This window comes from Oncorhynchus mykiss, chromosome 21, assembly GCF_013265735.2.
Source record: "Oncorhynchus mykiss isolate Arlee chromosome 21, USDA_OmykA_1.1, whole genome shotgun sequence".
NCBI lineage: Eukaryota > Metazoa > Chordata > Actinopteri > Salmoniformes > Salmonidae > Oncorhynchus > Oncorhynchus mykiss.
In genome coordinates, this window is record NC_048585.1 from 14,962,056 (window position 1) to 14,983,599 (window position 21,544).

At 46.7% G+C, this 21,544-nt stretch overlaps 1 protein-coding gene across 2 annotated transcripts in view; it reads right to left on the reverse strand.

Moving 5' to 3' along the window:
- Positions 1–21,544, reverse strand: part of LOC110510810 (plexin-A4-like) — a 482,439-nt gene that overhangs the window by 133,531 nt on the left and 327,364 nt on the right. For both annotated transcript variants that reach the window (XM_036957067.1, XM_036957066.1), the window contains exons 6-7: positions 7,805–7,928; positions 1,422–1,575 (exon numbers count right to left, since the gene is read on the reverse strand). In XM_036957067.1, the coding sequence (XP_036812962.1) occupies positions 1,422–1,575; positions 7,805–7,928 (278 nt within the window). The remainder of the gene's footprint in view (positions 1–1,421; positions 1,576–7,804; positions 7,929–21,544) is intronic.

The window sequence follows — 21,544 nt, forward strand, 5'->3', positions numbered from 1 at the left end:
GATTTCTCTCCAGCTCCTGTTCATTCACTATGAAGACTGATGTAGAGAAAACTATTTCAAAGACTCTCCAGCTCCTGTTCATTCACCATGAAGACTGATGTAGAGAAAACTATTTCAAAGACATTCGCTAAATGCGGTAAACAAATAAACATCTGCAGAGTATTTATAGGAGGAACAATTCAGGGGTTTTTCTTCCTCTTTTCTCTTTAGCAGGATTAGCGTTGTGCCACCGTGAACCAACAGCTAGCGTTAGTGCTCCCTTACTACTTTTGAGGAGGCGTTAGCTTAGCCAACGTGAACCAACAGCTAGCGTTAGTGCTCCCTTACTACTTTTGAGGAGGTGTTAGCTTAGCCAACGTGAAGCAGCAGCTAGCGTTAGTGCTCCCTTACTACTTTTGAGGAGGCGTTAGCTTAGCCAACGTGAAGCAGCAGCTAGCGTTAGTGCTCCCTTACTACTTTTGAGGAGGCGTTAGCTTAGCCAACGTGAAGCAGCAGCTAGCGTTAGTGCTCCCTTACTACTTTTGAGGAGGCGTTAGCTAGGCCAACGTGAAGCAGCAGCTAGCGTTAGTGCTCCCTTACTACTTTTGAGGAGGCGTTAGCGTAGCCAACGTGAAGCAGCAGCTAGTGTTAGTGCTCCCTTACTACTTTTGAGGAGGCGTTAGCGTAGCCAACGTGAAGCAGCAGCTAGCGTTAGCACTCCCCTGCTTCTTTTGAGGCGCGGCAGCGTCTTCATTATCTCCACATGGAGACGTCTGGGTATTATGAAAGATTACCAGTCCTCCAGGCAGCTGCCCAGATGTGTGCACTTTTCAATTATACCTGGGTTAACCAACCACGTCGAGGAGGAGAGAAGCGAGGGATGAGAGAGGGACAAGAAAGCTTAGCTCAGAGAATGAATGCTGTCAAAAGCGTTTTCTGGCAGCGGGATTCATTTTTAACCGCTCCTCCCCTTCACTTTGCCTTCGAAATTAGTCCCGGAGAGGTGGAGTGATCTGCCCGCGCTCAGGGCTGTTGGGGTCCCACATGTCTCTGTCAGCATACCTCCTTGGTGAGAGAGTAAATAAATAAACGCTCTGTAATGACAGGTGATTGGGTGACTAAACACGTTCTAGGGCGCAGCTCCGAGGGCTTCCTGGCTACGATGGGTAACAGGGAACGTAAGCCCTCGTAACCCCAGACCACACGAAGACCCAAATGAGACGCAAATCAGTTCCCACATTTAGCAGGTCCCTGGCTTAATGAGTTAGTGTTTTGGCTTCATACTTACACTAGTTAGTGTTTTGGCTTCATCAGTAACACCTCCAGAAGCGTCAATACACTCATGTAAACCACGTAAAAAAAATTAAAATAATAACATACTCAAAAGCAAAACCGAGCTCTTTGATTGGTCTGTAATCAGTCAGGTATCTCATGCTACAGACCTTTGTCTACGATAATGCGAGGCACCTCCTTCTCGGCAGGCGAGCTGCACCTGATGCGGTTCCCCTCCACCAGACCGTCCATCTCAGCCAGGTCCTCAAAGGTACAGTTGACCCCTGCAGACAACTCTGGGACGTTATGGGCCTCCAGGATCAGCTGTGGAGAGAAGACAGAGGGGGGGTTACATATGGCATCGGGGAGAAGAGCGGAGTAGAGGGAGGGGGTGGAACGGTCCTGTGTGGCTCAGTCAGTAGAGCATGGCGCTTTCAACGCCAGGGATGTGGGTTTGATTCCCACGGGGGATCAGTAGGAAAATATATGCACTCACTACTGTAAGTATCTCTGGATGAGAGCGTCTGCTAAATGACTCAAATGGCGTGAGAATTGGGAGATATTCCATTAGTAGAATTGGGAGATATTCCATTAGTAGAATTGGGAGATATTCCATTAGTAGAATTGGGAGATATTCCATAACTGAGTAGCAGTTCACCCTACATCACATCACACATCAGTATAGGCTCTGGTGTCCCAAATAGCACCCTGATCCCTATGTAGAGCACTACTGTTGATCAGGTGGCCCATATGGCTTGGTTCAAAAGCAGTGTACTATATAGGAAAAAGGCTGGCATTTGGGACTCAGCCTATATTAGCACATCACAACAGAAACATCAACATGACAGGATGTCTTCAGAGAGGCAGGAAGTCTTTCCTGTCCAGAGGACCATCTACGGCTCTCGCTGACTCACCCATCCATCAACTCATTCTGACATGAATACCTTTTCAATGGACATGAGAGAGAAAGAGAGAGAGCGTGAAGGAGAGGGAGAGAGAGTGAAAGAGAGAAAGTGAAGGAGAGGGAGAGAGAGTGAAGGAGAGAGAGGGAAGGAGAGGGAGAAAGAATGAAAGAGAGAAAGTGAAAGTGAAGGAGAGGGAGAGAGAGTGAAAGATGGAGAGAGTGAAGGAGAGGGAGAGAGAGAGTGAAAGAGAGAAAGTGAAGGAGAGGGAGAGAGAGTGAAGGAGAGAGAGAGTGAAAGAGAGAACGTGAAGGAGAGGGAGAGCGAGTGAAGGAGAGGTAGAGAGAGTGAAGAAGAGGGAGAGAGATAGAAACAAAAAGACAAGGAGAGAAGAAGACAGCAGGACATGTTTGTTGAGCATCAGCTCTGTGTTTTACAAAGGCTGCTGGCGATTCTTTGACTGTTTGTCATCTGGTGAACAGTTGGAGGCCAATGCCCTCCTTGCTCTGTCCCCCTGGGCTACCCACCATGCCCTGCGGCAGGCCGCGCCAATTTCACATCCCACTTCTACGAGTACATGTCCCTGAGAGAGAGGGAGGGAGGGGGGAAGGAGGGAGGGAGGGGATGAGCTAGGTGGAAAGGGAGAGGAGGAAGGTGAGAGGAAATTAGGTATGGGGGGGGGGGGGGGGCAGAAATGAAGGGAAGAAAGAGGCAGGATGAGAAAAGGAAGGAGAGAAAGAAAGAAACAGTGAAACAAGTATGCAAGCAGGCAGGAGGGAGGGAGGGAATGAGGAAGAGAAGGATGTAGATTCCTGTTGTTGATAGTGCTGAGTAAACTGCTCTCCTCTCTAAAGAGCAGAGGATGAGTGGGGGGGGACTTGACGAGTAGAAAAATAGTCCTTGAACAAGTCAGAAAGGGGGAGAAAAATATGAATGGGGTCAAGACCAAAATATAAATATTGAGGTGACAAATAGAGGAGGCCTTGCATCCATTCTGCTGTTGGCCGCAGCACATTTCTAATACGGAGCCAGAGAAGCTCCTGTACGATGTGAGACGGGCTGACCTGCACTGTTTTTATATTGCTGTTTAGTGTTTAATGAAAAGTCTGTCGCTGGGCACCGAACAGATACAGGAGCTTCCCTATTACTGTAGAGGAGCCACACGCAGCCAGGGTCGGAGACACAGCCCTCTTCCCACTTCATTTCTTTCTCCTTTTAAGGAGCAATGTGGCGCAAGTTTTCTTCAATTACATTTGGAGCAGTCGCGGCCCTAACCCGAGCCGCCCGGGCCTAAACATGGAGTAGGAAAATAAGCTGTGTTCCGTGTCAATTGAATCACACACACACATGGAGAGAAATAGGTTCTCGCGCCTCTCCTTAATAATACACTGCGTCACGCGTGGAGGCTACGATGTGATAGATCGTATTGGCTTGGGTTGCCATAGTGACATAAAGAGGAGGATGTTGATCTGGGGGTGGTTCATTTAGATGCATACTGTACATGCCTCCTTGATTTGTATCACATGTGGCAGATTATGACAGCTGAATATATGATGCATTATACTGTAATAACACATGGTATGACACATCTTATGACTGTCATCCACTGAAAACAGAGTGTGAGATTCCACATGCCTTTTGGATTCCTATTACAATGTGTGAATACATCTATTGTTACAAGCTGTGAGCATATTTGAATTCTCATTGTAGTGAGAGACAAGCAGCCTGGTGACAAGTCATTATCTTCTCTTCTCTGTCTGGAGGCATGTGAATACAGACCTACAGCGATATACTTGTAATAACACTAACAGTAGAGTCCAGACCTCCTCTGTGAAGCTATTAGAATTGTGTTTTATCTCAACAGGGAGCGATCTGGTCAGTTTACTAGCACCTGCTCTAGGAAGTCTTTATAGGATGGCTGTTATATCTACAGACAACAGCCCCAGAGACACTCCAAAAACAAACGCAAGAGGAAAAGCTAATGGGCAAATAAAGAAGAAAAACATATCAATGCTTTTATGAGAGAGAAACTCCTCTGTAGAGGGCTCCAGCTTATCTTTTTAAACTGATATTTAATAACTAAAAGGTCAAGGACTGGCCCTGCCTGCCCGCACAGTCTCACCAATCAATTGGATGGGAGATCTGTTGCATAGAGAAAGGTTAAACACTCTCAGAACGCCAAGGCAGAGTGTGTGTGTGTGTGTGTGTGTGTACACACACTCTCGCTCTCCATGATTATTATTATTATTACACCCATGGAGCTGAATGTACAGACAGGACCCTGAGAGTAGTATCTATACATGACCTTACCCTTCCTGATTTACGTTTATATACTTGGCCAGCAGAGATTAAAAGCAATCTCATATCCCCATTACGTATAAAATGGGATTGAAATGACACCGTAGATCGTTGGTATTCAAAGTTGGGGGGGGAACTGCAGTGGGGTCGCAAAATAAATATCAATTTTTTGGGTGTGGGGGGCACAGATTCATGAGATCATTTGAAAAATTCAATTTATTTGATTAAGACATGAAAATGTAATGAATTGAAGTTACTTGTGGGTGTAAAAATCTAATTTAAGGTTGTGTCATTATTTTGGGGGTGGGGTCATGATAAATTATCACAAAAATAATGGGGTCCCCAGAAATTCCGACGGATGAAATGGGATCCCAGCTGAAAAAGTCTGAATACCACTGTCATAGATGGACAGGTGGATGCAGTGTGTTGCATTTACTGGTGTACTGATCTACAGTCCAGTCCTACAGAACACACACATCCAGCCAAGCATTTACTGTTCTACAGTCTAGTCCTACAGAACACACACATCCAGCCAAGCATTTACTGTTCTACAGTCTAGTCCTACAGAACACACACATCCAGCCAAGCATCTACTGATCTACAGTCTAGTCCTACAGAAAACACACATCCAGCCAAGCATCTACTGTTCTACAGTCTAGTCCTACAGAACACACACATCCAGCCAAGCATTTACTGTTCTACAGTCTAGTCCTACAGAACACACATATCCAGCCAAGCATTTACTGGTGTACTGTTCTACAGTCTAGTCCTACAGAACACACATATCCAGCCAAGCATTTACTGGTGTACTGTTCTACAGTCTAGTCCTACAGAACACACACATCCAGCCAAGCATTTACTGGTGTACTGTTCTACAGTCTAGTCCTACAGAACACACACATCCAGCCAAGCATTTACTGGTGTACTGTTCTACAGTCTAGTCCTACAGAACACACACATCCAGCCAAGCATTTACTGTTCTACAGTCTAGTCCTACAGAACACACACATCCAGCCAAGCATTTACTGTTCTACAGTCTAGTCCTACAGAACACACACATCCAGCCAAGCATTTACTGGTGTACTGTTCTACAGTCCAGTCCTACAGAACACACACATCCAGCCAAGCACGTGAAAATGGAATTTAGTTCCAAGCATGAACATAGCTAAAGAGACCTGGTGGACATTATTCTGCCGTCACCAGTGTCTGCCGTCTGGTGTCTGCCGTTTCCCCTATCCGCCAAAAACACCAGTCCACTTCTTATTCACCATAAACCGTTGGTGGTGTGATTCTACAGAGAGGGTTTGGCTAGTGTCCTGGGGAGTGTTGTGTACTGTGTATCTGATTGGCGCCTGGTGGGTGGCGCCAGGATTACACAGGGAGAAAGAGGGAAAGGCTGTGGCCTGCTTTGATGGGTTTACTGACACGACACAACACAGGTGGAGAGAGGAGAGAGTACACACACACGCACACACACGCACACACAGCGTCCCTCAAAGGAGCTGCCCAGATCAGCAAGACTCATACAGTCATACAGACAGACAGCAGAGGTGTTAAGACATCAGACTGACCAATAGACACCTCTAGTGTGGAGGGAGAGGTGTTAAGACAGCAGACTGACCAGTAGACACCTCTAGTGTGGAGGGAGAGGTGTTAAGACAGCAGACTGACCAGTAGACACCTCTAATGTGGAGGGAGAGGTGTTAAGACAGCAGACTGACCAGTAGACACCTCTAGTGTGGAGGGAGAGGTGTTAAGACAGCAGACTGACCAGTAGACACCTCTAGTGTGGAGGGAGAGGTGTTAAGACAGCAGACTGACCAGTAGACACCTCTAGTGTGGAGGGAGAGGTGTTAAGACAGCAGACTGACCAGTAGACACCTCTAGTGTGGAGGGAGAGGTGTTAAGACAGCAGACTGACCAATAGACACCTCTAGTGTGGAGGGAGAGGTGTTAAGACAGCAGACTGACCAGTAGACTCCTCTAGTGTGGAGGGAGATATGTTAAGACAGCAGACTGACCAGTAGACACCTCTAGTGTGGAGGGAGAGGTGTTAAGACAGCAGACTGACCAGTAGACTCCTCTAGTGTGGAGGGAGAGGTGTTAAGACAGCAGACTGACCAATAGACACCTCTAGTGTGGAGGGAGAGGTGTTAAGACAGCAGACTGACCAGTAGACTCCTCTAGTGTGGAGGGAGATATGTTAAGACAGCAGACTGACCAGTAGACACCTCTAGTGTGGAGGGAGAGGTGTTAAGACAGCAGACTGACCAGTAGACACCTCTAGTGTGGAGGGAGAGGTGTTTAGTGCCAGCAACACAACACAATCCCAGCTGATTCCATACACAATATCAGATCAGCTGGTAGGGTATGCTATATCTCTATATAATACCCACCCAGTGGGCAAAACAGAGTGAAATTATGTCATTATTATAACCAGTGTTATGTTCACTACGATGTCATTGAAAATCTCCCTCTAGGGAGGTTTTCAGTAGCCTCGTACGAACCATCCTGATCTTGCGAGCTTCCATTCTGTTCCAGTGAAGCGAGACCAGGATGGTACGTACGAGGCCAGGTTTTTAGTGCCAGCAAAACAGCATCACCCGAGTGATTCCATGAACAATATCAGAGCAGCAGCTACACAGCGTCTATATAACCCCCAGTATCACTGATCATTACACAGAAGTCTGTGGAAGCCTGGAAGCCAACGATAATAACGCGTTGTCTAGATAGACAGAGACAGAACACAGCTGCAATATACAGATGATTAGATGATGGCTAGGTGGCATGAGGTAATGCTAGGGGAAACCCTGGCCTTGATGGACAGATCTGTAAGGACCTGTGACATGTGAGGGGATAATTACGTTATGGCCATTGGCTAAAGATGATTCCCCAGGCTTAACCGTGTTAGTGAGGCACAACATCAATACCTTCAACTATGACATGGTTCATTGGACCACTAAAATGGTTGGGCGTCTCCTGTTTTTTTCCTAATCTGATTTTTCCGATGTGACCGCTCATTCAGTCATCGGATGCAATACCAGATGATGGTATATTGTATACTGATAGGGTTTCTGGTCACCATAGTAACTGTAAGCCTACTAAAATGCAATAATATCGGTCATTGTGCCAGACACTTCTTTTTCATTTTAGACTGGTCAGGTTCAGTGGGGCACGAAATGAGAGAAAACATTTCCAAACGGAGGAGGCGCTATCTGAAGATGTCCAATAAGAATGGCAATATTACATTTTTCCGTCTCAAAAGGTTTTCTGTTTCCGTGCCTAGTGGACAGGCCCCAGGAGGAAGCAGTGTTCTGAACACACTTTGACCGTGCGAAGTGGTCACCACTCACCGTGACGCTGAACTGGGACACGGAGATGTTGCTGGGGTGGACGCTGAGGCGGACGCACTGCTTGATGTCCCAGGCGAACCGCCGGGGCTCGGCCGAGCGCTCGCAGTTCTCCTTCCTGGTGCACCTGTGGGAACACAAAGTAACAGAGGGGGGAGGTTATTCACCGTAACACCCGTCGCAGCCTTCAGTCAACCCCGTTGGAGCCTCGTTCACATGGCTTGTCCCACCTGCTGAGCGCCTGGGAAACCAGAAGAATGTTAGTTACCTGTGTGAAAGAAGTGGAAATACCTGGGGTGATATTAATACGGAGACATTCATCATATTTCTACCAGAGCTTTATCCACGGATACTCGCCATTCACTGTGACTGGACAACCCTAAAACAATGGCCGCCTCTATTTGTGGAAGTGGAGCTGCTCTGTTGGGAGAAGGGGGACAGGCTCTGTCTTTGTGAGGCCATCTTAATGAGGGCCATTCATGGGCAGTGCCAAGTGCAGGTGGGGGGCGGGGATGGGGAGCAAGGGATGGATTACCCCCCTCTTAATCCAGGGCCAGGTGGTCTAATCCATTCCCATTATATTATGTGGGTTGGTAAATAGACTTAACTCCCTCTTTCTCTCTGCTTTTGTCCCTGGGAGAATTGTGTAGTTCACGTTTCCACACACTAGTATCTGTTGACAGTGGGCCGCTGCCTCTGGTTTACATTCCCAAAGCCACAGCATTACTAAGAACATCTAAACGGCTGTATTATTTCAGCAGCAGGTATAGGGAACGCCTCTAACTCCCATGAGACAGTCACATAGATATTCACACAGAGAGGCTGGGAACATTGGCAAACCTGGGTAAAGAGTACAGACACCTGGGTAAAGTAGAAAGTAAAGAAAGTATGGATATACTCTCACGAAACTTTATATCAACTACCAAAAGACCATTGCACTGTACCTACCACTCCGCGGCCCGACGCTCCACTATAACCCCTAACCTCCTCCTCCATTAAATCCCCGTAAAACCTATTCAGTTTAATCCTCGTTGATTTAAACAAAGTTCTCAAGCAATTAACAGCAAATCCCACAGAGAGCAAAGTCCTCAGAGAGAATGATAGAAGGGACTTCTGGGAGGCTGGATGACGGCTGAGATACAGTAATACCTTCCGCAGTAGAAGCTTTTCATCGGGGGGATGAGATGTGTCTGCATTGTGAAGTTTTAAGCGACCTAGCGTGGAGAAAAGAAGCCGGCAGACAGAATGGAAGAAGAAGAAGTAATCTGCTTCGGAGTGAAAGAAGAGAGAGAGAAGAGAGAACAGAAGAGAGGAGATTTAGGGAAGGCAACAATCATTCAGAGGCTTTTCAATAGTCTTTTTCTCAGCTCCTCCGCTAAGCAGGTCTGAGAAGGCTTTAACCAGAGAGCTTCCCTTTGTGTTCTGCATCAGGCCTCCTGTTCCCCATTGTACTGCTGATTTAATAAACCCCACAGTACACAAAACCCCAGAGAGAATACAGTTATACACTCCTACACACACACCTGAGTGCCTGTACCTGCATGGGTGTTGTATGTATTTGATTCAGTATTGATGTGTTTGGAGTGGGTGTGTTGGCTACGGGTTGGTTCTCGCCACCCGTGTCTACGTGTGTCTATGCGTGAGCGTGCGTGAGAGAAGAAGATGAGTGAGACAGAGAGGTAAATAAGGGTACCATGCAGAGCGATGTAGGGGGAGGGAACCAATCCTGTTGCCTGGTGGCTCAGAGAACTTCTTCAGGAGAGAAATCTCTATTTCATGCTGTTAACTCACCTGCCAGAAGCCTTATCTAAAACATCACACGTGTCAAATCTAACAACTTCTCTCTCTTCCTTCTCCTTTTCCTTCAGTTTGTGATTAGAGGGAACCTGAATTAATAATGTGATATCCCCCCCCCCCGAAACCACCCGGTAATGGTACGGTCCGACCACAGAGGGCACTTTGGCTAGCGGTGCAGTCACAATCAATAGAGGGGGTTCTCAGGGTTGCCATTTTAGGGTCTGAAAGCTATGGGGCAGCATGTGTCTGTGAAATCTGACATGGATCCCTTTGACACTTGTGGGATAGTGCACTTTAATTTAATAGGGCACTGCTTTTAGGAGTCATAAACAAGGGCGCTCGTAATGCCCTGAGGGCGTTTCATGACATCATCTCTGTGGGACTCGCAGGCCGTCTGTAAATGGCAGGGCCTGTAGAGACGCTGACAGTGGCAGGACAGACTGTAGAGATCTACTTTGATGTCTTCACAATGACATGTTCATAACTCTGCCTGAAAACACAGGAAGCATTAGAGAGAGAGAGAGAGTGAGATACAGAGAGAGAGAGAGACAGAGAGAGACAGAGAGAGAGAGAGAGAGAGAGAGAGAGAGAGAGAGAGAGAGAGATAATTGAGGATGTTTATTGTATGTTCTCTGAGTACTTGTGTTGAGCATGCATAGTTGAGTGTGTATCTTTCTGCAAGTTTGTTTTGTGTTGTACCAAGATGTGGACATGATTAGGCATCTGATAGATATGGTGCTGCCATTTGATGAGTGATCCTCAGAGCACCTGACAGGTTGGGCTCATTAATACATTATCATTAGTGAAGTAAATCAGTCCATTAGAAGAGCTGGGTGGGAATTTGTTTTTCTCGTAATGCAAATGAGCCGTGGAACATGGAGGAATACGTTGGGAATATTGAAGATCAATCATACCTGGAGTGATCTCAAACTGCTCCACCAACTTTCCCTCCCTCCCTCCCTCCCTCCCTCCCTCCCTCCCTCCCTCCCTCCCTCCCTCCCTCCCTCCCTCTCTTTCTTTCTTTCTTTCTTTCTTTCTTTCTTTCTTTCCTTCCTTCCTTCCTTCCTTCCTTCCTTCCTTCCTTCCTCCCTCCCTCCCTCCCTCCCTCCCTCCCTTCCTCCCTCCCTCCCTCCCTCCCTCCCTCCCTCCCTCCCTCTCTTTCTTTCTTTCTTTCTTTCTTTCTTTCCTTCCTTCCTTCCTTCCTTCCTTCCTTCCTTCCTTCCTTCCTTCCTTCCTTCCTTCCTTCCTTCCTTCCTCCCTCCCTCCCTCCCTCCCTCCCTCCCTCCCTCCCTCCCTCCCTCCCTCTCTTTTCCTCTCTCTCTCTCTGACTCTAGCCACCTCTTCTCTGCAACACACTGGCTTATATTCACTGCATATGCAGGTTGTAGGGAATTCAATTGCCACAAATAATAATACAATTTGGCCCTTTTCACATTTTGCTTATTGAAATGTGTGTGTTGGAGCCTCCAGCCTCTGTACTTGCGCAACAGTAACTGTAACTCATTCCATAGGACAAAATAACACAATGAAAACTTTAGGGTACAGCTATCCATGATGACTTTAGGGTACATCTATCCATGATGACTTTAGGGTACAGCTATCCATGATGACATTAGGGTACAGCCATCCATGATGACTTTAGGGTACAGCTATCCATGATGACTTTAGGGTACATCTATGATGACTTTAGGGTACATCTATCCATGACGGTCTGTCTGACTCTGTATTGACGGTCACTTGCTCATCTCTGAATTCAGTCTCTCCCTCTCTCTCTCCTCCCTCGCTCTCCCCCTACACCTTTCTCGCATTTCTCTCTGCACCACTGCCCAGGCGTTGGCAGCCGTTCAGACGTAGCCAGTGAGCGGTAGTGGCGGTTAGCGGAGAGCTCTAATCAGAGGTTAGTGGGAGAAAACAGCGCCAATATGCTCTGTATGAGGGAGGCAGATTGCAGGCCTAGACTCTCCATAGCTTCTCTCTGTGTTGTCGTAGCTAAGCTACAGTTGATACGTCTGTTTTTACCAAACCATATATCCTTGAAAAACACCAACTGTGTCAGTAATAGCAGTAAAACCACTTTTGTTTTAGGGAATATAAATGAGAAGTTGTAAACTATACTATAAAGATACTATACAACATTACTGTCTGTACTCTAAAATTGTAGTAGATTGTATACTGTACCATCAGTGGAATTTTTGGTTTTATAAACTGGGTGGTTCGAGCCCTGAATGCTGATTGGCTGACAGCTGTGGTATATCAGACTGTATACCACAGGCATGACAAAACTTGTATTTTTACTGCTCTAATTACGTTGGTAACCAGTTTACAATAGCAATGAGGCACCTTGGGGGTTTGTTGTATATGGCCAACATACCATAACTAAAGGCTGTATCCAGGCATAAGAACAGCCCTTAGCCGTGGTATATTGGCTATATACCACACCCCCTCGGGCCTTATCGCTTAATTAACGTATATTGTCATCATATAGGGTCTTGTGAAACAACAGTTCAGGCTGAGAGCTGTGATAGTCTTCAGCCTGCTCACATCGCACGACCACTCCCAGATCTATTAGAAGTCTGGCAGCGTCTAGAGAGCTGAATCAATCCAAACGGATATCCTCCCTCAGACAGTTAAACATCAAACATCTATTTCAACTTGAATAAACAGTAGTGTTATTAAATGCTGGTGGAGACACGTTTAGAGAGAGCCCCATGAATGGATTAGATTGGTGGCTGAATGGAACTAATCTTCACTCTTGTTTCCTGAAGCCTTTGGTAATGTGACTCAATTAGAAGAATGAGGAGGATTTGCCAGCCTTTCCAACAAGATTATGACCCTTTCATGTCCCTAGTAAACACACAGACAAATATAGCTTTAATGCTAGCCTACTATTCATAACAGAAAGTCAATCACAATGTAGTATGATTCTCTACTCCACAGAACTCTACAGTATTCTAATCTACAGTGTTCTACAGTACTCTACTCTTCAGTACTCTACAGTATTCTAATCTACAGTGTTCTACAGTACTCTACTCTACAGTACTCTACAGTATTCTAATCTACAGTGTTCTACAGTACTCTACTCTACTCTACAATACTCTACTCTACAGTACTATACAGTACTCTACTCTAGGGTTGGGGGTTAAGGTGAGGGGTGAGGGGGATGAGGAGGGTTGAGGGGTAAGGTGAGGTGAGTGGAGTGAGGAGGTTTGGGGGGTGAGGTGAGGGGGATGAGGAGGGTTGAGGGGTAAGGTGAGGTGAGTGGGGTGAGGAGGTTTGGGGGGTGAGGTGAGGGGGATGAGGAGGGTTGAGGGGTAAGGTGAGGTGAGTGGGGTGAGGAGGTTTGGGGGGTGAGGTGCGGATGTAGCAGGCTGTGGTGACAGACTTTAGGTCTAATGCATATTTAATGCAGGGAGGAACAGAAAAGGTCAAGTGGAGAGGGAAATGAAACCTATTAACTTTCCAGAGGCTGGCTGAGACACGGTGCTCCATCAGCAACGTCACAAGCACACTTCAATATGCACTCTACATCTGAGGGAGGTTAGAGGTTGAACAGTCCTCCATCTTGACTGTTCACCATCACATACTGATGGGTTGACTACCTAAATTACACCTAATGCAAATGTGTGGGGAAAAACAGGGCACCGTTACAGATTCCTCCCTGATGCTTATGCATGTGTCTCTGAGTGGCTGAACCCCGTACATTAGCCAAGCAATCACTGTACATATAAGGTATAAAAATGCATTGGATAATATCATACTGTGCTATGAGACATAGCGCCGGAACGTCATCTCGGTGAGTCCAGGAACCACAACACAAGGCAGAATACTACTACTCCCCAAATGAGGCATTTCTACCCAGACTCTTCCCCCTGACTAGGGCCTCTCTAACCCCCTAGCCCCTTCCCCCTGACTAGGGCCTCTTTAACCCCCTTCCCCCTGACTAGGGCCCCTTCCCCCTGACTAGGGCCTCTCTAACCCCCTAGCCCCTTCCCCCTGACTAGGGCCTCTCTAACCCCCTTCCCCCTGACTAGGGCCTCTCTAACCCCCTTCCCCCTGACTAGGGCCTCTCTAACCCCCTTCCCCCTGACTAGGGCCTCTCTAACCCCCTTCCCCCTGACTAGGGCCTCTCTAACCCCCTTCCCCCTGACTAGGGCCTCTCTAACCCCCTAGCCCCTTCCCCTCTGGCATCATTAAGACCGATAGAGAGCAGGAGTCCCAGTCCCAGGGTGGTGGGGTCATTACCTGAATCAGTGGCTGTGACCCCATAACTCCCCGGTGTAGAGGCAGATCCCTGTGACTGAGCTGCTGGCCCAGGGCCAAGATCCCCGCACTGTGCCCCTACAGCCCTTGGAAAATTAGTGTGTGTGTGTGTGTGTGTGTGTGTGTGTGTGTGTGTGTGTGTGTGTGTGTGTGTGTGTGTGTGTGTGTGTATATATACATATATATATATATGGAACATTTGTGTGTGTGCGTGTGTGCACACACGCACACACACACACACACACACACACACACACACACACACACACACACACACACACACACACACACACACACACACACACACACACACACAGGTAGCGATATATATATATATATATATATATATATATATATATCGCTACCTGTGTGTGTGTGTGTGTGTGTTTATATATATATATATATATATAATGTGCCCCAGTGAACTACTCCTGGTGATGAACTGTCTGAGTCAAAACAGTGGGATGTCAGACAGCGTGTCATCAGCATGACCAGCCAACAGCCACCAGCCTCCCTGCAGCCACCAGCCTCCCTGCAGCCACCATCCATTCACACCCCAGACAGACACACACGCGTCTACATCAACCTGCAGACATACACACATGCACACACACACTCACGAACACACACGCTGGAGAGGTAGCGATCTCCCATCCACGTCGATCTGGCCCCTGGTAAACACACACTGCAGCTGCCTCTCCCCACTGCCGGCCCATCTCCTTTCAGACTCGCAAAGCAATTTCAGCAACTGTCAAAAACCCTGGCAACAAGTTCCTTCATCTGAGGCCCCTTCTGGGTCTGTCTGCCGGGGCGGCGTAAGTCGTTTTATCTGACATACCATGGCCCGGCTAGATCCCATCAGGCCCGGCGTTTATTAAACAGGTTTATCTGTCTTGCTGTGTGACCCTGTCATCAGAACATACTGTGTATAACACCTTTACTCTTTTAATTCCATCTTCCTGCTGCTCTTCCTGTCTGTTGGTGATGTGTGGTGATCAGGGGAGGGCGGGGATATGGACCCTGGTTTGGGGGTGAAGGGGTTAATAGAGGTAGCTCTGTGGGAGGAGAGGAGACAGGTTCACCTCGGGGTTACCATGAGCCTATAGCTCCTCCCACCAGTCTTCAGTGATATACAGCCTAACCTTTCTGAGATATGATGTCAGATAAACACCTCTGCTAAACACACCACTGCTTCACTGCCCAAGCTGACTCTTATCAGCTCGCAGGGCGACACGCTCTTGATCTGGCTACAACCTTGAAGGGACGACAGTGACTGAGAAGATTCAGTCATTTTCTTTGACCTGGGGTGCCCTGACTACAGCTGGCCTGGTTTCACATCTGTTTGTGCCATCTTGCCAACTCCTATTGTCACACATACTGTAGGGGTTGGCAAGACAGCACAAGCAGATCAGAAACCAGGCTAGACTAGAGTGGCTACAGGTACCAAAACAACCCTTTGTCACTAATAATTCCACAGTAGACTGGGTCAGTGTAACGAGACAAAGCAGAGATGAACATCAAAGATAAGGAGGAATGAGTCCAAGCGGCTCCGATATCAATATCGCATCTATCCTGTTACCGCGGCGACAACAAAACCCCGGCGATCAAACGCCCAACAATCAAAAGGCCTTCTTCAAAAGAACACACAAGCCTATCCTCATTACATACAGTATGTATCACTTCTCAAAAAGGACGCCTCCACCTCCTTAGGGTTATACAAGAGGACACTGGAGAAAAGGGTGAATGGACTTCCTATTGGCAAGGGCAAACTATGCCTTGCTCTATCAGGGAGTCCATCATAGTAAGTTCAGTGTTTAGCCCCCAACAGTGATACATGATAATATTGATCCTAACAAGTCAAAATCAACAACACATATTTATGGCTTTATGGGGTAGATGTTACCACAACTGAAGGGGGTAGATGATACCACAGCTGACAGGGGTAGATGTTACCACAACTGAAGGGGGTAGATGATACCACAGCTGACAGGGGTAGATGTTACCACAACTGAAGGGGGTAGATGATACCACAGCTGAAGGGGGTAGATGTTACCACAGCTGACAGGGGTAGATGTTACCACAGCTGAAGGGGGTAGATGATACCACAGCTGAAGGGGGTAGATGTTACCACAACTGAAGGGGGTAGATGATACCACACCTGAAGGGGGTAGATGATACCACAGCTGAAGGGGGTAGATGATACCACAGCTGAAAGGGGTAGATGTTACCACAGCTGAAGGGGGTAGATGATACCACAGTTGAAGGGGGTAGATGATACCACAGCTGAAGGGGGTAGATGATACCACAACTGACGGGGGTAGATGATACCACAGCTGAAGGGGGTAGATGTTACCACAGCTGAAGGGGGTAGATGTTACCACAGTTGAAGGGGATAGATGATACCACAGCTGAAGGGGGTAGATGTTACCACAGTTGAAGGGGGTAGATGATACCACAGCTGAAGGGGGTAGATGATACCACAGCTGAAGGGGGTAGATGATACCACAGTTGAAGCGGGTAGATGATACCACAGCTGAAGGGGGTAGATGATACCACAACTGACGGGGGTAGATGATACCACAGCTGAAGGGGGTAGATGATACCACAGTTGATGGGGGTAGATGATACCACAGCTGAAGGGGGTAGATGATACCAAAGCTGAAGGGGGTAGATGTTACCACAGCTGACGGGGGTAGACGATACCACAGCTGAAGGGGGTAGATGTTACCACAGCTGAAGGGGGTAGATGTTACCACACCTGAAGGGGGTAGATGATACCACAGCTGAAGGGGGTAGATGATACCACAGTTGAAGGGGGTAGATGATACCACAGCTGAAGGGGGTAGATGATACCACAACTGACGGGGGTAGATGATACCACAGCTGAAGGGGGTAGATGATACCACAGCTGAAGGGGGTAGATGATACCACAGTTGAAGGGGGTAGATGATACCACAGCTGAAGGGGGTAGATGATACCACAACTGATGGGGGTAGATGATACCACAGCTGAAGGGGGTAGATGATACCACAGTTGATGGGGGTAGATGATACCACAGCTGTAAGGACACAGAGTGAAGATTTTATAATTCATTTTTAAGTGAGAGAAGCTCAGTGAAGAAAAAGTCAGTCCGCATGATATACATAAAACACGCTGTTTATGGCTTTTTCATGTTGTTTTTCGCTAACACACTGTTTCTAAGGTATTCACAGGGACGTTACACAAGGCATGGCAAACATAATAGCATCTCCTCCATTTGATTTACCTAATACTGTATGTTTCCTACATTACCCCTCTCCATTTGATTTACCTAATACTGTATGTTTCCTACATTACCCCCCTCTATTTGATTTACCTAATACTGTATGTTTCCTACATTACCCCTCACCATTTGATTTACCTAATACTGTATGTTTCCTACATTACCCCTCACCATTTGATTTACCTAATACTGTATGTTTCCTACATTACCCCTCTCCATTTGATTTACCTAATACTGTATGTTTCCTACATTACCCCCCTCTATTTGATTTACCTAATACTGTATGTTTCCTACATTACCCCTCTCCATTTGATTTACCTAATACTGTATGTTTCCTACATTACCCCCCTCTATTTGATTTACCTAATACTGTATGTTTCCTACATTACCCCTCACCATTTGATTGACCTAATACTGGATGTGTCCTAAATTTCTCACATTTCATATCGCTGTCTGATCACATTCAAAGCAAAGAATTGTTCGCTTTTGAATGAATTCCGTTTTTCGTCCCTCACACACCGTGTAACAATGCACGCAACTGCTGATTAGACAAGAGGCTTATGCCTTGTAAAGAAATCTGAATGACAACTCGAGTCACGAAGATTACTGCCAGAACGTCGACAGAGATTACATGCTTGTTGCCGGCGGATTACGTGATATGGTTGCTACATGGTTGTTACAACGTTTCCTGGTGTAGCTGCAGTGTTGGAAGCTGAGTTGTTGTATTGTTGTCACCTGAGTAAGCACCTTATTCCTGACACTGCTCTTATGGCCTCATTACTCAATGCAAGTGGTGTGTGTGTGTGTGTGTGTGTGTGTGTGTGTGTGTGTGTGTGTGTGTACAAGCGAGTGTGTGTGTGTGTCGGCTCTGAGTTTAGCCAGAGTGCCTCATGAAGTAGAATTTATGCCCTCCACCTGGCCATCTCTCCTTCTCCTTCTCTGTGAATTTATGTAACCTTCGTTCTCTCTCTCTCTGTCCCTCTGTCTGTCTCTCTCTCTCTCTCTCTCTCTCTCTCTCTGTCTCTCTCTCTCTCTCTCTCTCTCTCTCTCTCTCTCTCTCTCTCTCTCTCTCTCTCTCTCTCTCTGTCTCTCTCTCTCTCTCTCTCTCTCTCTCTCTCTCTCTCTCTCTCTCTCTCTCTCTCTATTCATCTCCATATCTCTCCAGCTCTTTTCTCCATTCAGTTTCTCTCCACTCTGAAATATAATTCTCTCACTTCTTCTGTCTCTTTCCCCTCTCACTCACTCTTCTCTTTCCTCTTCTTCTCCCTCTTCCCTTCTATGGTGTCAAATCCCTGTATCGGTTCCTGTGTCTAGTTCACGCTGTGGCAGGCAGAGGTTCTATGGTGTCAAGTCTTTGTATCAGTTCCTGTGTCTAGTTCACACTCTGGCAGGCAGAGGCAGGCCACCTCTCTGTTTGAGGTGTGTGTGTGTGTGTGTGTGTGTGTGTGTGTGTGTGTGTGTGTGTGTGTGTGTGTGTGTGTGTGTGTGTGTGTGTGTGTGTGTGTGTGTGTGTGTGTACGTGTGTGGGTGTGTCGGGGTGACAGTGCTGTGTGACAGTGAGGGATGGTGGGAGCCATGTGGCAGGGGTCCGTCCCCCAGTCCTCCCAAGCCCATCGTGCCCATCATGGTGACAGTTCAGAGTCAACCTGCAGGCTGTGGCCCGTTCCGTCCTGACACCCCCGTCACTTGCCAGCCCCTTCCCTCAGCCTCCCTGAGCCTGGAAGCCAGGAGCCCCTCTACCAAGGTACAGGGAGGAGGGGGGAGAGCCAGTCCCCCGCACCCAGGGGAGAGCCACTCTCCACTGGGTACAGACACCACTGCACATGCCCTGGGTGCAAAGAGTTCCGTGGGCAGGAAAGTTCAACTTGGCAGTTGACTCAGTCACAAACTATTTAAGTCAAGTTAGGGCTCTTCCAATATTGCTCTCACAAGATGGATTTTCACTACACATTTATATCTATCTAACAGAGGCATGGAAGTACCCTTACAGTATATGTACAATCAGTGGAACAGCATGTCCCAGCAATGTCCCTGAGTTCCCTTTGAACTCTGTGACAGCCTCTGAGGTCATTCATCATTAGCTCAGCATAGAGAGTACCACCACAAGGGAAAGCAGACTTAAAAACATTGATTGTTGGCGTTGGAGCACAGTGTTATGTCTCTCTCTCTGCAGGGGGAAGAGCTTTCTGACAGAGTAAACAATGCCTTTCCTGGCCAACAATACGCATCAAAGAGCTCTGCCGCGTGCTAACTCCAATGGGAGGCTAACAGACGCAGCAGCCAAACACAAAGAGGATGCATGCTAATCGGAGGTAACACGGCGGCTCAATTAACATTAGCATCACGGAATGAGAGGACAAAGGTAACATATGACCGTGAGCACAGCTAACTGTAACCAGAGGTGTATAATTAATGAGAGAGAGAGAGAGAGAGAGAGAGAGAGAGAGAGAGAGAGAGAGAGAGAGAGAGAGAGAGAGAGACAGATAGAGAGAGAGAGAGAGAGAGAGAGAGAGAGAGAGAGAGAGAGACAGAGAGAGAGAGACAGAGAGAGAGAGAGAGAGAGAGAGAGAGAGAGAGAGACAGAGAGAGAGAGAGAGAGAGAGAGAGAGAGAGACAGAGAGAGAGAGAGAGAGAGAGAGAGACAGAGAGAGAGAGACAGAGAGAGAGAGAGAGAGAGAGAGAGAGACAGAGAGAGAGACAGAGAGAGAGAGAGAGAGAGAGAGAGAGAGAGAGAGAGAGACAGAGAGAGAGAGAGAGAGAGAGAGAGAGAGACAGAGAGAGAGAGACAGAGAGAGAGAGACAGAGAGAGAGAGAGAGAGAGAGACAGAGAGAGAGAGAGAGAGAGAGAGAGAGAGAGAGAGACAGAGAGAGAGAGACAGAGAGAGAGAGACAGAGAGAGAGAGAGAGAGAGAGAGAGAGAGAGAGAGAGAGAGAGACAGAGAGAGAGAGAGAGAGAGAGAGAGAGAGAGACAGAGAGAGAGAGAGAGAGAGAGAGAGAGAGAGAGAGAGAGACAGAGAGAGAGAGACAGAGAGAGAGAGAGAGAGAGAGAGAGAGAGAGAGAGAGAGAGAGACAGAGAGAGAGACAGAGAGAGAGAGAGAGAGAGAGAGAGAGAGAGAGAGAGAGACTATTTGCACATAATGACATTTGAAATGTCCTTATTCTTTTGGAACTAATGTGTAATGTTTACTGTTCATTTTATTATTGTTTATTTTACTTTTGTTTATGATCTATTTCACTTGCTTTGGCAATGTAAACATATGTTTCCCATGCCAATAAAGCCCTTCAATTGAATGTGAATTGAGAGAGAGAGAGAGAATTAAGTCTGCAAATGAACTTTAGCCTTTACAAAAAAAATATGTTTTTTATTGAAATGTCTTGAGTCAATAAGTATTCAACCCCTTTGTTATGACAAGCCTAAATATGTTCAGGAGTGAAACAAGTGCTTCACAAGTCACATAAAAAGTTACATGGACTCACTCTGTGTGCAAAAACAGCATATAACATGATTTTTAAATGACTACCTCATCTCTGTACCCCACACACAATTATCTGTCAGGTCGAGCAGTGAATTTCAAACACAGGTTCAAGCACAAATAAACGTTTTTTCCCCCAATACCTCGCAAAGAAGGGCACCTAGTGTATTGGTAGATGGGTACAACTAAAAAAAGCAGACATTGAATATCCCTTTGAGCATGGTGAAGTTATTAATTGGATGGTGTATCAATACACCCAGTAACTACAAAGATACAGGCGTCCTTCCTAACTCAGTTGCCGGAGAGGAAGGAAACCGCTCAGCCATTTCACCATGAGGCCCATGATGACTTTAAAACAGTTAGAGAGTTTAATGGCTGTTATAGAATTGAGGATGGCTCAACAACATTGTAGTTACTCCACAATACTAACCTAAATGACAGAGTGAAAAGAAGGAAGCCTGTACAGAATACAAATATTCCATAACATACATCCTGTTTGCAACAAGGCACTATAGTAAAACTGCCAGAAAATAATTCATGTCCTGAATATGAAGTGTTATGTTTAGGTCAAATCTAACACAACAAATCACTAAGTACCACTCTATATTTTAAAGCATGTTAGTGCCTGCATCATGTTATGGGTGTGCTTGTCATCGGCAAGGACTAGGGAGTTTTTTAGGATACAAAGAAATGGAATAAGGCTAAGCACCGGCAAAATCCCAGACGAAAACCTGGTCCAGTCTGCAGGACAATAACCTAAAACACAAGGGCAAATATAGACTAGAGATGCTTACCAAACATAGATGTCATGTTCCTGAGTGGCCTAGTTACAGTTTTGACTTAAATCAGCTGGAAAATTCATGGCAAGACTTTAAAAGACACAGCTGTAATCACAGCCAAAGGTGATTCTAACATGTATTTCCTCGGGGGTGTGAATACTTATGTAAAT